The following is a 15,159-nucleotide window of genomic DNA, read 5'->3' as shown; positions in this document are numbered from 1 at the left end:
CTAAATTTAATATTATGGTCAAAATACCAATTTCCTGGAGGACAAAACTGGTAGAGTTGAAGAATAAATAACTATAGGCTTTAAAAATGTCATTTTTAAAAAATTGATTTTTGGGCCATTTTTCGGTCCCAAAGACCAGTGTCCCCCTTAAAGGGGCTGCGAAACACCGCTTGAACGGATACCGGTTACGCTTCAGATGGATTCTTTATGTCACTCAGATGCCGACACAAAAAGAATTACGAGAATCGATGCATAGGAACGGGAGTTATTCAATAAAGAAATTTCAAAATACAAGCAAACAAAATGCTGCCCTCAACTAGATTTTCGCGCAGCTTCCCATTCCCATTTCACTCTCCCAATGACGATACAAAGGGCGACCAATCAAAACTGCCTATCTTGGCACGTGGCGGAAGTTTGCACTCCATGGTCGCCTGTTCTCTGTAACTCGTTCATGCCAAGGCTGGCAGCGCCGTTTGCATGATTACAACAACCATGTGAATGCCCAGCTGACCCAGCGATGCTTCACCGTTACGTCGACGGCGCAGAAGGGAACACTGATCAGTGACGTTCCCTTACTTATGGATCCGAACTCGAGCACGAGATACTGCGACGGTGTGACAGCCTGCGCAAGATAGCAGACATATTTATCATAGCGCGTACCGCTACTGCTTGTCGCCAACCACCGCCCGTCGCTCCTAGCGCGCTGGTTGGCCACGGCGTGCAAGGAGCGAGCGCTGTTGACGGGAACGTGGCGCCATCTGGCGCCACCGCCCGCTGATTCTCCACAAACTGACGATGCGCACTGCCTGCTAAATGAGAAACGAATGCCTCCTTCCTTGGGACCGAAACGAACGCTTATAGAGTGCAATGGCTTGATCGGATCGATTCCACAAAGCCGCTCTCATGAAGATACATAGAGAGTAGCCATAAGTGTTTAGTGCCAGGTCGTAGGATGTTTACAGAGAGGCGAAAAGTCCTTCGATGCAAAAAGTAGCCAGTGCCTCTGGTGGCGTGTTTTTGTTTTACTTGATTTACAGTACTTTTATCTAGGGCAAACAAGCTAGTTTTGTTAATGTAATATAAAACAAAAACTTGACAAAACGTATCTCTAGTTATTAACCCAATTTGCAGCATATTTACTCTTTGTCCAATCATCAATCTCGCACAAAGTGATGTCATATCCGCTGCTAAAAACCGCCACTGTACGGTGACACCGTCAGCGCCACGAATTTGGTTTTGCGAGCTAATTAAAATATTAAAAACCACAGTATACGCGGTACGACCGATGCTAATAGCATCACTATAAATCATTCTATGCAACCAACAGGCAAAACAATGCACTGCAAATGTGTTTCATGGCCCCTTTAAAGAAAAAAGATGCTCAAATTGCACGAGCAAATACGGTACTCTAGCCAGTAAAGCAGCTGAATGGGCTAGTTGGTTTTGCATCTTAGTGAAAAACAGCGCACAAGCAAACACATGCAATCAACAAAAGGGACAAAGAGATGATAAACAAAAAGTTGTGGTCATCCCTTATATACATAAGATCTCGCACAACCTTAAGAAAATAGCCAAGAAGGCCGATGTTAAGGTTGTGTTTTCTGCCCCAGAAAAACTAATAAAACTGTGTAAAGCGACAAATCCAATGAAAAAGCCTCGTCCTGGATGCAAAATCAACCACCAGAATCCTTTTGTTGCATGTGAACAGGGTGTTGTTTATGAAATTAAGTTACCGTGTGGAAGCAGATACATCGGCCAGACCGGTCGGTGTCTTAATGAAAGATTACTGGAGCATAACAACAATGTAAGATCCATTACTTCATCAGGTTTTCTGGCAAAGCACTGTCACCGTTGCAATCATAAACCTGCCTGCATACCCGACCTTCACGGCTGCAAAATTCTGGCACGAAACAAGTGCACGATAACAAGGGAAATTATCGAGGCTAGGGCGATAGCAAAAGCGGAGGACTCTTGTCAGCACCCCAGCACCCGGTCTATCCTTCTTTCAACAAAAGAGATGGAATTGTTGGCTATGCGACGTTAAGCGATGAGTTTGGATGCTGGCTTCTTATCCGCCTTTTATGTGCTGTTTATATGCTTTTTGAATGCTGTATGCTGTGCTGTATATATTTCACCATGCTTCTCAATAAAACCTCAGTTGCTAGTTCAGCGCTTGTCCCCTTCTTTCTGTCTGTGTTTGCTTGTGCGCTGTTTTTCACTAAGGTACTCTAGCAACATTCACATTTCATGCAATTCATGAAAGCTACTCAGTGAGCAGATATGGTTTTTCAAATGAATGTTGAAACCGCCGTAGGCATCGTCAGCACCACATGAAACAAACAAGACCTTTAGAGCAAGAATACCAAAACAAGATTGTACTTTAGAGAGCTTGAATAATGATTTTCTTTTAACTTAATTTTCCCACCAATGGCACAATCACCACTGCGTGGAATGGACCCTTTCTGCTTTTCTTCAGCAGCAAATGCTTCTTTTTACCCTTTCGTTATCCTCCTCGTTTCATTTGGCAAAGAAGTAAAAGTGTACTAATGATTATGGATATTTATGCTGCAAGGGCATCTATGGCCAAAGGACGCCATGGCACAAGGTATACTACGACGCTGTATGTAAACAGCTGTACAGAATGTAACGACATCTGGACAGTTGACCAATGTTTGTCGCTACAAGTGCCCACTGAAATGATTGCTCCAAGCTGACCACATATTGCATATCAGAGCAATGGGAATGATGCTGCTAGTGCAAGGAACGAACGAGGGGTTTGCATCATTTGTGAACTTCACCTGCTGCACAGACCAATGCTATTTGGCCAAGGTTTCCAGTAATGAACTGTAATGGCTGAACGCCTGCTAGCTGAGTTCGCGACCTCAGGGCCTGTTCAGTCACCTTGCCACACACTTTGCACTGCTGTGTACTGTGCTAGGCTTGAGATTTGGAAGCTGAAGCCACATTAAAAGATCGTCAGGTAAATTAACTCTGTGTGCCAAATTCACATTGAGCACTCCACACTCAGCACCAAAAGGCAAGATGCTTTCCGTGTTCAACTCAGCAAAACCAGTGCACAAAGCGTGCAATTTCCCAACTGCAATTTTATTTTTTTCTTTCAAGGCTCACACAATACCAAAACAACAGAACAGGTCAAATCAAACAATGCCAAGAGGTAAAAACCTATGGTTTTGTGAGTGTGTGCACTAATGGTTGAGGGTGCAGAATTCTTAAAAAGCCCTCAACGCCAGTCAAGACACTGTCCAGCCTTGGGCAATGCTGCGCATGAACAATGACTATGTCCACAGATGGCCACTCGCAATCAATGATATGATGAACATGAGATGCAAAGGGAAAGTGTTGTCAACACAATTGTGCGAGAAATGACTTGGATGAGGCAAGCTTGTTTCCAGGAACGACAACAAAAGCAATAGGCATGAAAAAAAAACTGTAGCAATTGGGGGTGTGCTCTTCCTTCCCAACACTCCATGGAATATCTGCATGTCGCAAGTTAGAATGTCCATGCTAGAAACTTCAGCTTTGATTGTGTGAGCCACGCAAACAAATAGAAATGTCCCACTCTCTCGTCTTCCACTAAACAAGGGTGATGTTCTTGAAAGGGGGCCGGGGGTGTCGCTGGGATCACCACCCTCTTGCATTGGTCTCTTCACTCCATCTTGTTGACGTAGGCGTCGAGCTCTGCATCCAGTTCCTCCGCGGTGGGAACCTTGCGCTGAACGCTGCCTCCGCGGCCACCCCTACCTCTTCCACGGCCCCTGGAAATTCAGCATTTGAAATAAACGCACCGCCCACAACAAAAATTCCGATCGGAGCAATCCCAATCTTGTGTGCACCGAGTCGAAGTCCTTGCATATGCGCTTTAGGTTGCTTCACAACATTTATATACACCTGGCAGCATTACAGTTGAGAGATATGAGGTCAAAAAGTTAATCAGCATTTAGAGAGCATTCAGGAGCAATGCTTTATTGGTCTGTGCAGAGGCAGCACCCAGTCTGCTGCGAAGACGATTAATCTAGATCCATATCTGAACTCTGATATCTCTCAAGACTTGAGGTGCTCGCCAATTGGCTAAAGCAGTCAAAACTATTGTAGTGTTCGGCTGCAGGGGAAAGTTCAGTGGTGCAGTCACACAATCTGTGCCACAGGTACTGACAACCTTACCTCACCACGGTTTCGTAAACCACTTCATGTTCATGTTAACAACAGGTGCATGTGACAGATGGCAGCAGCTGTCAAGCACACACCACTTCGAAGGTGCAATTGGTGCCTCGTGAAACCAGATCGTGCTAGTTTGCAACGAGTAGCCGATGAATTTTTGCCACCCCCCAGAGGGCATCACATCTTGAGAATAAGGCAGACTGTTGCTAACTGGTGACATGCCACTTGCTCAAAATTTAGCGGCACGAAATAATATGGGCTTTTGAATATGTGTACATCACATTACATGACGTAGAAGTTGGCTTGTTTCTTTGGTTCATTCAAACTTTCGGTTGCTTCTTTTGAGAACAACTGTCATGCACCTGCGTCGTCGGAAGCGATTGATCCAAAATTGGCACGCCACTGAGACCGCTGATCCTGCAGGCCAGGCTGCAGTATTGGAGGTCATTCAGCGAGAAACATAGCTGCCGAAGAGCGTTTCAGCAGCAACATGCACCTCACTGTCCTGAAGGCTGATCCAGCAACACCATATGCAGCAGTTGAGCCTCGCATCAATTAAGCGGCTGCTCCTGGGCATCAAGTCAGAGTGCCGTCCCTGCACAGCATGCACAAGCCACATAACCAAACACAGCTGACTCACCGGAAGGATCCCCGGGAGCGCTGTGGAGCAGCACCACCACCACCGCCTCCTGTGGCTGCGTAGCCGAGCCGCGATGCTGGCGACAACGCCGCTGCACCCACCGCTGATGTCACCAGCTGGATGTTCATGGGCCGGCCTACGCAAACGGCAAACAGTGCACCTTTGTGACACACATTCGGGTTACCTCAATAGATAACTGAAACATAAGGCCGGCTGCCATGTTACAGAGATACTAAGGAGAATGTGAATATCCTGATTCCGTGGCACACGTTGGGGCTGCGGCCACTCCTCAGATGACAGGTCGCAAACAAAAGGAAAATTAAACTTTATCCAGGCATTTACAAGCTTAAAAAAATCGCGGTGCTGCCACAGTCGTGCAGCGCGGCCGAAAGAACGAGTCACGAGTTACGCAAGATGAAACTCCGGGAGAGAGCTGTAAAGAGGAAGAAAGCACGCAGGCGAGAGTGAAGGCGCACGGGGAGAAAGAAGAAAAGCGGAGAGGAAAGGAGTCCGGCGTTTCCAGATCAAGCCTGGCGGGAAATTCGAACTGGACTCGCGACAGCACACTGAAGGTGGCGTGTAGTGATAAGATAGCATTCTAACAATAAAGGCAATGGTTTAACTGAACATGGAGCTTCTAAAGCTGGAGAAGCTCAAAGAATGATACACAGGTGTCAGCATCACCGGCAGTTTTTGCAAGTAGCAACACCTTTCTATACGGGGATCCCCAACGCTATGCTTCCCTGCCATTAACTTCAAAATAGTGGCAACTGGTCTTTTTTGGTGTAGATGTCAAGCCTCAGTTGAGCGGCAGGAAAGCTTGTAAACATTTTTCTCAGTAGTTAACGGGTCTTTCGCTACCAAACACCAAGCTAACCAGAAGGATCCACGGAAAGAATTTCTGCAAAGGAAACAAGTTAGCTGGAATTGTTTTCGCAGCCACTTAACTCTTTCAACAGGATAGATAAGCGGGCGAGTTGGTGATACATAATGCAAAAAAACAGCGCGAACAAACGGGGACTAGACGAAGAATACACAGGAACAAGCGCTTGTTCCTGTGTATTCTTCGTCTAGTCCCCGTTTGTTCGCGCTGTTTTTTTGCATTGTTCCTGTGTATTCTTCGTCTAGTCCCCGTTTGTTCGCGCTGTTTTTTTGCATTATGTAACTCTTTCACTACCGCGCCATAGGCTGCCGGGCACATATGACTGACATTTTGAAACAGCCGCCGAAAATTCATTTTGCAATTTCGGTCACGCTGCGCCATCCAGTTTGTGTGCTCAACTGTTCCTTTGATTGCAAATTTTGGTTTCAGTGTTTCGACATGAGGGGGCGCCGTGAAAAATGAAACTTTGAACGGGCCCAGCACCGTCGACCGGCAAACATGGCGTCCGCGTGGCCACACTTGCTCCTCGAGATCGAAATTCGACACCGAGCGCTTCGGCCGCTTTCAGTTCCAGTCTTTGCGATGAAAGCAGCGGTGGTAAGTCAGACAACGATGTACAAACGTCGGATTTCAGTTCCGACAGCGAGATTTCGTCTCAGGAGCCTGGAACGTCAGTGTGTATTCGCACGTAAGTTTTATTTTCGATCGTTCTGTGTTTTCTGTGGTGCATGTGGTTTGTAACTGAAGAGAGTGGTTTGCTTTAGGGCCTTCACAACATATGGCCAAGACAGTTTGCCAAATGCTCAAGGTTGCGTCGCGTTTTTTTCAACCGAGACAACGGCCAGGTGTCCATGCCGGCGCATTGCTGCAAAGCGGCGTTCGGAGATTTGCTCGACCTCTCGACTTCTTGATGTTCTTCACAGCGAAGGTGATAAAGACTGTGCATGAAAACACTAATAAGTATTCTAGGATGAAGATTTCGGACAGGCAAACATAAGCTCGGTGTGACAGCTCATGGGAAGAGGTGAATCCATTAGAGATGAAGAAGTCCATTGGAATAATCATCATACACATGGGAATTGTTGACCTGCCGCGACTATATTTCTATTGGAATACAGGAATCATCTATTCTGGCCTTCAGCCATCAAATAACATTTGCCGAAATCAATTTTTCGTTTGCTTGTTTTTCTGCACGTAGCGGACCAGGAGGATTCAGTGGCGGCTGCATCTGTTGGCAAGACTTGAAAGTGTCCTCGCTTTTGAACCACGTCAATGAAAGTTCATCGATCCTGATGTTCCAGAGCTTGCCCAAAACGCAAAATTTGATCAGCTGGGTTTCAGGAAGCAGCTCATTGAACAAATTTTAGAGTATGGATGAGATATTAGAGTATGGATGAGTTAGAAGTCCGCGCTCCCAATCCGCCCATACAATCCATTCGCCACCAATCGAAAAAAAAAAAGGAGTAAAGAAGGGATTGCAAGCTCTGCTATCGGAGAACAAAAAATTAACAAAGGTCAAACGTTATGTGCAGCACCTGCCAAATCTACCTCTGATTCACATCTTCACGCGATTCCCTTTCACAGTGGCACCACAGTCATGACCGCTGACTTGACTGGCCGTGGAAAGTGGAATAATTTTTCCTCAGAGCTGAAACTTGGAGGAATGACAGCTATAAACTTGAGATAGAGTTTGTATATTCCAGTTTTCCTCTAATAAGGTTCGTGCTTAGTGCAGCCAGTAATTTTTGTTTTTTCTTTACACTTTTTCGGTGTTTTTGCCACATTTGACTAATAAATGTTCAAGTACTTTTGTGCACACTGCTCCACTGTTTAAGTTTTTCAGAAGTGTCAAGTACTTTTGTGCACACTGCTCCACTGTTTAAGTTTTTCAGAAGTGTAACTAATAAGCTACAATTTCATGTGTTGCAATATGCACTGGGTTGGTTACTCCTTGCAAAAAAAATTTTTCAGTACACTTCAAATCGTCCATATTTCCACGGTAGTGAGAGTTAAGCCTCAGGAGAAAAGGAAATGGCCAGAGGTGACGGCGAGCAGTTTCCAGAGAGACTGCCATCTAAAGCCATGCAACCATTAATTTTACGCTGCTGATGCTACGACACAATCTTAAGATTGAAACTATTAGAAAACATTTGGACAGCAGGGACACAATGACAGCTCAGCTACCACAGGAAACCCATTGTTTACAGTTTCTAGCAGCCAAGGAACTGGACACCTACAGACTACTACAGGATGCCCACGTGAACAGCATAGAAATACCTTTTTTTTTCTGTGCGTCCACATCCCACAAACTTTTGCCCTCAATTGCACAATTGACTTGTGCCAACTCCACAGGGCAGCCCTTTCTTTGTTGGAAATACTCGTTACAGAAAAACGTGACTGAACAAAACCACATCTCCCGAGGGCTGGAGCCAGACCAGGCCAACAAAATCTTGCAATCTTGCCACTGTCCAACGATATGTCAGGACATCCACCAGCTCGCGGCACTCATCCCGCAGCCAGTACGTATTGAGTGGGTCCCACGGGATCTGCTGACCTATCAAAGCCAGGCAGATTTAGCGACCCGCCTTCCGAATACAAACTCATCACCGCCTCCGCTCCTTCATTTGGACAATTTTACCCTCCTTCCATCGAGAAAGGAACTCCTCCGGCGCCGCACACGTGCTGTCATCCCTTCGTGTGTGGCAACCCTCCCCCGCGGTCTTACCCGTGCAGAGGAGGTTGCACTTAGGAGGATCCGGGTCAGGATTGCCCTCACACCAGCCGTCACTCGGAAGTGGTCTCAGTACCGAGAATTGTTTCCTCGGCCAGGGTGTCCGATATGTAAACACGAGGACACTGAAGCCGACATTCATCACTTACCGTGGGACTGCCCAGCTCTCAATCCTACAAGGATCCGGCACCTAATGGTAGCAGGTCTTTCACCAAACAACCCTTCTTCATACATTGCCTGGACGCAGGGACCGTACCATCGTTCTCTACTGGACTTCATCAAATCAGCTAACCTTTTTACATTCATTTAATCTCTACTACATCATTCATCACACCTTCACCCATCATTGATGCCCTGGGGCAATAAATTTCGCTTAAAAAAAAAAACGTGACTGAACAAAACCACATCTTCCGAGGGCTAGAGCCAGACCAGGCCAACAAAATCCTGCAATCTGTCTGTTCAGATCACTAGAAGTAGGCCAACACTCGGCAACAACAACAAAAAACAAAGGTTATGTGGAAGACTCACCATCCAAGGGCACGCCATTGTACTGCTTCATGGCTCGGACAGCATCTGTGCGCCGCTCAAAGACCACATCTGCGGTGCCCAGGGACCGGCCAGAGCGATCATAATGGACAGCTGCCTTCCTCAGAGGTCCGAACTCTGCAAACAATTCCTGCATTTTGGAAAAAAAAAAAACAACTGATCAACACACAGGATCCTCACATGAGTAGTATGAGCTAGCAGATGCAACCACTACTTCGGGAAACTGAACATTCAGCAATAAATGGCTTGCATGTGAAATCATGCATGGCTTGCATGGGGATAGTGACAATAAGGAGAATGTATAAACACATGCATGCCTGCCAAGGTCCTGGAAAACTGACATGATAGCCACTGTGATGCCAATGTAATCATTCTATGTCCTCCCTAAGCCCACCATTGGAAAATATGGCCCAAATTACGTGATATCAGAACAGAAGACTTACGACCAGTTCAACTTTCTGTTCTTTTGTATGCCCCATATGACGGGTCAACGAAATCGACAGTGTGACAACAACTGAAGGTTTGGGAGATAGTTCTCTGCTACTATTACAGCCTGCGCCACTATCTAGCGAGTATAATCAAAACCGCACTGTTTTCATTCCTCGTGAGGAGTTCTCTAACAAGCACGAGGAGTCAGTGCAAGCAAGCTTTGCTGTACGCAGAAAAAAATTCTCATCCTGAACACCTGAAAAGGAAAAAAGTAACTTGTGACCCAGTTTACGCCCTGGGAGAATATACTAGGCGTCTCTCACAGCCAAAGTGTCGCTTCAAGACAAGCTCCACACCTTACAATTTTGCATTTCCTCATGTAGGACATTCTCTTCATACCTGGACAGGGTTCAGCGGTTACGCGAGGCAGGCCTGTGGCCCGCTGCTGAAACCAGCTAATGCACTACTCCACCACCTGCCACCCACACTCAGAATAATGCTGATTCACTTGAAGAACATTACTATACATAGTTGCATTGGCGTCACCCTTGGGTCCAGAAAGAGCGGCGAAAGCGTGGCCATTTGCCTAATCCACTGGTGACTTTCTATGGCCATGCAGCAGACGCCGAGCAGGAAGGGGGTGACTGTCCTCTGGCCCAGTGTCATAGGGAGTGGGTGTGGGGGCGAAGGACCGTTTCCTGCTTAGTCTCCCGTGCGCCCAACGATGGCGCCTGTAAAGTGGTGTGAAGCCTATCTATTCCTCGCTGCTTCAGCTATCACAATCACTTTACAAATTGACATTACAGATGCACCCCCAAAGAACACTGTTCCAGATGCTGTCCACAATTATCGATATTCCCATCACATTGAAGTCATTCTTGACTGTCAAGTGACACCGAATCTCAAGTGGCAGCCTTTTGACTAGCAGTGGCTGACTGAACTAAGACTTCCATAATGTGTGCTTTAGTGCAAGCCCCCTTCTCTGCAACTTTTTTCGAAAAATTTGGAGTATGACTTAGTTTTGTCAATCCCACTTGAAACGTAAAGCCAGGTGCATACATGGTTGGCGCTGCAACCTCACAGAACCACACAAATGATAAACTCGAGACCTCTTTAAAGCAGCATTTCCAGCAGGCTCCTGCCAACACGGGACGTTATGCTCACCTTGATGTCGGCGTCGGACACCCCATAGTCGAGGTTAGAGACAAGCAGCTTGGAGGGGCCCATTCCAGCACCTCCGAGGCCGCCTGTCAGGGCGCGTCGTGCACCAACTCCGTCGTACATGTCGTGCTGCCATCGGTCTGGAATCTCTTTAGTTTGTGTAAAGCCCTGCAAGCAGCCAAGAGGGAAAAAAAAGCTTAGTTGCATGCTACACCACAGCAAAAATGTGACAACAAAGGCTGTTTACTGGGGCCATAATGCGTGTTTAACAACTCCCGTCATCCTGTTCCAAAAAAATGGCACACATCATTTTCGTCTGCAGTCCCGGGAAAACTTCGGCTAGATTTAAACCCCCCGGACTTATGGAGTTCAGCAAATTTCAGTTCGAGATAAATAATCACAGTAGGGAGAACCTGGTTTATGGGGGTTTAACTTCCCAAAGCGACTCAGACTATGAGACGCCGTAGTGAAGGGCTCCGGAAATTTCGACCACCTGGGGTTCTTTAACGTGCACTGACATCTCACAGCACACGGGCCTCTAGAATTACTCCTCCATCGAAATTCGACCGCCGTAACCACCCAGCCACCGCGGCGGCTAGAGGGAGCCTGGATTTTCCATTACCACTTATTCTGGAACGAGGACTACCGACAGGTGCCCTAGTGCACAAAACCGAACGGAATAGAATTTCGTTGACCTCGCGTCCTAAAACGACGCGCCATGCAGTGTTTACTCTCAGTCATGACGCGTTCCATCGCACTGGCACATCGTGCGGGATGCTGGCAGCATTTTCAACGCGTCTTCCGTCGTAACGAGCAACCGCTAAAGAGGCCCGAGAGTTGCCCCACAATCCGAAACGACCAACTCTGCAACAGTCACGCGACGGACGACGCAAAACTAGCGATACGTGCGGAAAAACGGAGTCGTGGCTAGCTCGAACAGGTCAGGACAAGTTTAGCGCACGCGTGGTGACGTATATAAAAAAAAAGCGCCGTCGAATAGCTCCGCATCTACAGCCAGTTCGCCTAACACTAATTCAGTAAGCGAGCCGGCGAGCGACGCAGTTTCAATGAAGCAATGACAAAGGCTTACAGAGGAAGCACTTTTGGCGCGCCTGAGATGCCAAATGGGAACGAATCGGTTCACACAGCGAGAACGCCACAGATAGAAAGTGTCTCGCTTACCCTGGCGTAAGGTTGCTGACGAGCCCGTCCTCTGAGTGTGCCTCTTCGGACGGCTCCACCGCCGGCTCCAAATCCACGTGCAGACCCGCGTCCCGAGAATCCCCCCGCGCCTCGGCCTCGGCCGGCGCCCCTGCCACGGCCCCGCGTCGTCCGGTACTGGCTCCGGTTCATCTTGATGATGTCGTCTAAGGACATGTCTATCTTGTCCGCCATGGTGACGCTGGATATTTGGCGACTCGTTCGACGAACGACCCACTACTCGCCTTGTAAACGACGGGGAAACGCTTCCGAACCGCTCAAGAAAAAAAAACGGTCTCCAGTTATGGCGGACAACAAAACCAACGCAGGGCATTCTGGGAAGGAACGCAAGCGATTGCAGCGCCTCGTGTCGCAGAAAGCTTAATTGCATAAAAAGTTATAATAAATAACAACAAACTTTAAAACATGACTATTATACTTTTTTAATGTGGATATTAAAAATAAACGTTCAAATCAGTTAGTTTGTTTTTGTTTTATTGTGCACATTAGCGAATATTTGCTTGTCGGCTAGCAACCATGTTCTGAAACAAGAAAAATGAAAAGCGAACGAAAATGCCGCAGAAATTGTAACCGTCTGCTCGTGGATGTGATTGCGTGTTTGGCGGTCGTATTTGCCCCAGTTATGCGGTTCTTTTGTTTCGTGTAAAGGCGGAATCGCCGCCGGCTTCCAATATGCCAGTTCGACCGGCTGGCCACATCAACAGAAGCCCGATGAAATTCATTCCGGCAGCGCAGTGGGTCGATCAAGCGAGGACCACCGCAGCAGCACTGCTACGCTGAGTGCTGTTTTCCTCGCGACATCCGTCAGTGAGTTGTGCGCGACTGGATGCAATTATGAAATCGGACAAGGACGGTCCAGAGAGCGGCGACAAGCTGTCGCGAGCCCCCAGCACGAGTTCTACCGACGGCACGCAAGAGTGGTACGAGACGGGTGAGTCCCTTCGAGCGTTCCGTGGTAACCGCATGCTTGGAGATCCGTTCCTCCGTGCTCAGCTGGCTCCTGGCACGGTTGCACGCCTGTAGGCCTAACCTGCAAACTCGGACGCAGTACTTTTCCGGCTTCGTCTGGAAGGTTTTCACTGCGATCGTTGGTGCAGTTCGAAAAAGGAAAGGAAATCGCCCGCTTGTTTTTTTTTTGTTTATCGTAAAGGCGATCGTCTTCCTCGTCTCCGCTGATCGGAAACTGTCAGTTGCGCTTGCTGTGACCAGCTTGAGACACGGTGGTATGGTGAGGTGAGAACAGACTTGACAGCTGGCTGTGTCGCTACGGTGTCAGCACGATTGCGTGACTGCAATCGCGGTTAGGCTTTCTTGTAACTGGGCTGTCCTTAACCGTGCTCGCACAGAACCTGAAAACAAGAGCTCCTTTTTTTTTTTTTTGCATGCTACCGGCGTGCGATGTAACAGATCATAACCTCCTATCCGAGGCATAACAAAGTTAAGGAGTAATTGGCGATAATGATTATCGGAAAAGCCTCTTAATGCTATTGTGTGTCGTCGAACACTTTCAACTGAAGTTCACTTCGGACAGATCATGTAGAAATGAGTCCTGTTAGCAAGTGTCCGCGTTCAGCCTGCATTTTTACACTTCATGTGATAATTCTATAGTTTAAAAACTTCAAAAAGATCCCAAATAACTTAATAGAGAGAGATGTTATATCCATTCCGTCTTTCCGGCGCGGGCAGCTGTTACGTCCCTTGCCCGTCGGAAAGAGAAAGTAAAGAAGAGAAATAAATGGGGTTGCGGTTCGACGGGCTGCGATATTGTGTTTTTGGTGCATTCGCTCTCGAGTGCGTTCGCCTCTGTAGAGGCATGCGATGTACAGCCATCAGCGCCGTGGGAGCCTCTCGCGATGGTAGCGCGGAGTCTTCAGGAATGCGCGTGCTTAGTATGCGATCGGCGTCCATCTGTTTGCGCGCTGTAGCGCCGCCGACCGTCTGTGCGATTCTTATCCCCCTCTTTACGGTCTGCTTGTTTTTTTTCGTATTTGTAGTTTATTTTTGTCTCGCATTCGTCGCTCGTCTGCGCGCTGGAACAAGCCGTGCTGCCGCTCCGTTTTCCCGCCCTTCCGACTCCGCCTGCAGTGTCGCGAGCAGGCCTCGACGTCACCGCTGCCGCGTCTTTCTCCTTGATGACGTCATACCCAGCTAACTCGAGCCTATAGCCATACCGTTGCTTCGTGGCTCGCGCTTGTATTTATTTATTTATTTTTGCTCAACGTCTGACCGCGAATTTACGAATTTTTCGCTATAACGAACGAGCCGTGACTTTTTTTGCCCCTAGACATTCACAAGGCTTATTCCAGTTGCAGTCTCAAAGGAAGGCACAGGATTGTCTTCGAGTTCCGAGGTGGCAGTTGTTTGTTTGTTTCTTTTTCTCCCCAATACAGCAGAAGGGATTTAGCGCTTTACAACCTTGGCACATCATTCTATGAACCTGAACGAATCTAGCAAAATTAATGACCGCACGCAAGAATGACTACTTACCAGTGTAGACCTTTGGTCGTATTAGCTGCGCGCAATGAAGAATGCTGCGCGCAAACACAGCTGCGTACCTGAGGAAAGGACGGATAGTGTGTATGTGTCCTTTCTCCGCTTTCCTATATTCAAGCGGCTGCTTGTTTCAACACTGCTAACGGTATACAAACCAAAGTACGGTTGAAACGCAATAAGGGGCAGACCATTCGCTTTGCACGCTGTGTTAGCACTGCCATCAACCGTGAACGTGTTTGAGACTACACTCTACAGAGGTGGCGGCACAAGGAAGTTCCCTTCTCCGCCGACGGTGCCGCTTTCGAGACTCGAGCAAGCACGGAGCAAAGCGTGCGGCCTCGCCGCCGGGTGCTAAAAGGAAGTCTCCGCCGGAGGCCTCAGGCACAGGCGAAGGCCGTGCCCGCACGTATCTAAATCGAAACGGGCACACGCAATACTGCGGAGCGTAGGGAAATCCGCGGGAGCGCGCAGCCACCATTTCCGTATGCGTATACTGCGGGGCCTGCGGCTTATATCCGGGACGGCGCCAATATCTGATCGGCGACGGCGTGACGCTGATTGCTGCGATGCGGAGACGCTGAAAGACCGTTTACTCGTACACCTCGTCGGTGTAGTTGTTGGGAAAAGGATACTGCCGTAACTGGCGGGCATGGTTGAGCTTCGAAATTGGGCTCCGACTCTAACGGAACCTGCCGGTGCCTGGAAGATCGAACGGGTTACAAGTTACAACTTACTGCTTGGAGCCTGATGTCCAGATAACGGTGCTTTTGTTGGCACTCCATCTTGACTGTCGGGTAGTGCTTGCAAAGATATGAGAGATAAACGAGTTGGCTGTAGGAGCTGTCGCCAGATACGCTGTTGGCATTTTTTTTATGG

At 48.0% G+C, this 15,159-nt stretch overlaps 2 protein-coding genes across 2 annotated transcripts in view; one reads left to right on the top strand and one right to left on the bottom strand.

Annotated features, from left to right (window-relative positions):
- Positions 1-3,084: 3,084 nt before the first annotated feature.
- On the bottom strand, positions 3,085-12,091 carry LOC144101105 (THO complex subunit 4-like). Its single transcript, XM_077634125.1, has 5 exons — positions 11,752-12,091; positions 10,573-10,737; positions 8,962-9,109; positions 4,820-4,955; positions 3,085-3,776 (listed from the first exon to the last, which is right to left on the bottom strand). Exons 1-5 carry the CDS (start codon positions 11,962-11,964, stop codon positions 3,668-3,670), a joined length of 771 nt encoding a protein of 256 aa, XP_077490251.1. The 5' UTR covers positions 11,965-12,091; the 3' UTR covers positions 3,085-3,667.
- Positions 12,092-12,347: 256 nt separating this feature from the next.
- Positions 12,348-15,159, top strand: part of LOC144101102 (cerebellar degeneration-related protein 2-like) — a 138,502-nt gene continuing 135,690 nt past the window's right edge. The window contains exon 1 of the mRNA XM_077634116.1: positions 12,348-12,721. Coding sequence (XP_077490242.1) covers positions 12,625-12,721 — 97 coding nt within the window. The 5' untranslated portion in view covers positions 12,348-12,624. The remainder of the gene's footprint in view (positions 12,722-15,159) is intronic.

Source organism: Amblyomma americanum, chromosome 8, assembly GCF_052857255.1.
Source record: "Amblyomma americanum isolate KBUSLIRL-KWMA chromosome 8, ASM5285725v1, whole genome shotgun sequence".
Lineage (NCBI taxonomy): Eukaryota > Metazoa > Arthropoda > Arachnida > Ixodida > Ixodidae > Amblyomma > Amblyomma americanum.
This window is presented reverse-complemented; position numbering and strand designations above follow the sequence as displayed.

Bases quoted from the DNA above. Each gene is read 5' to 3' on its own strand.
- LOC144101105 (XM_077634125.1), bottom strand. From the start codon at position 11,964: ATGGCGGACAAGATAGACATGTCCTTAGACGACATCATCAAGATGAAC. The intron at 9,110-10,572 runs GTGAGCATAACG...TCCAAAATGCAG, and splicing joins TGTCCGACGCCGACATCAAG to GAATTGTTTGCAGAGTTCGG. The intron at 3,777-4,819 runs GTGAGTCAGCTG...CTGAATTTCCAG, and splicing joins CGCTCCCGGGGATCCTTCCG to GGGCCGTGGAAGAGGTAGGG.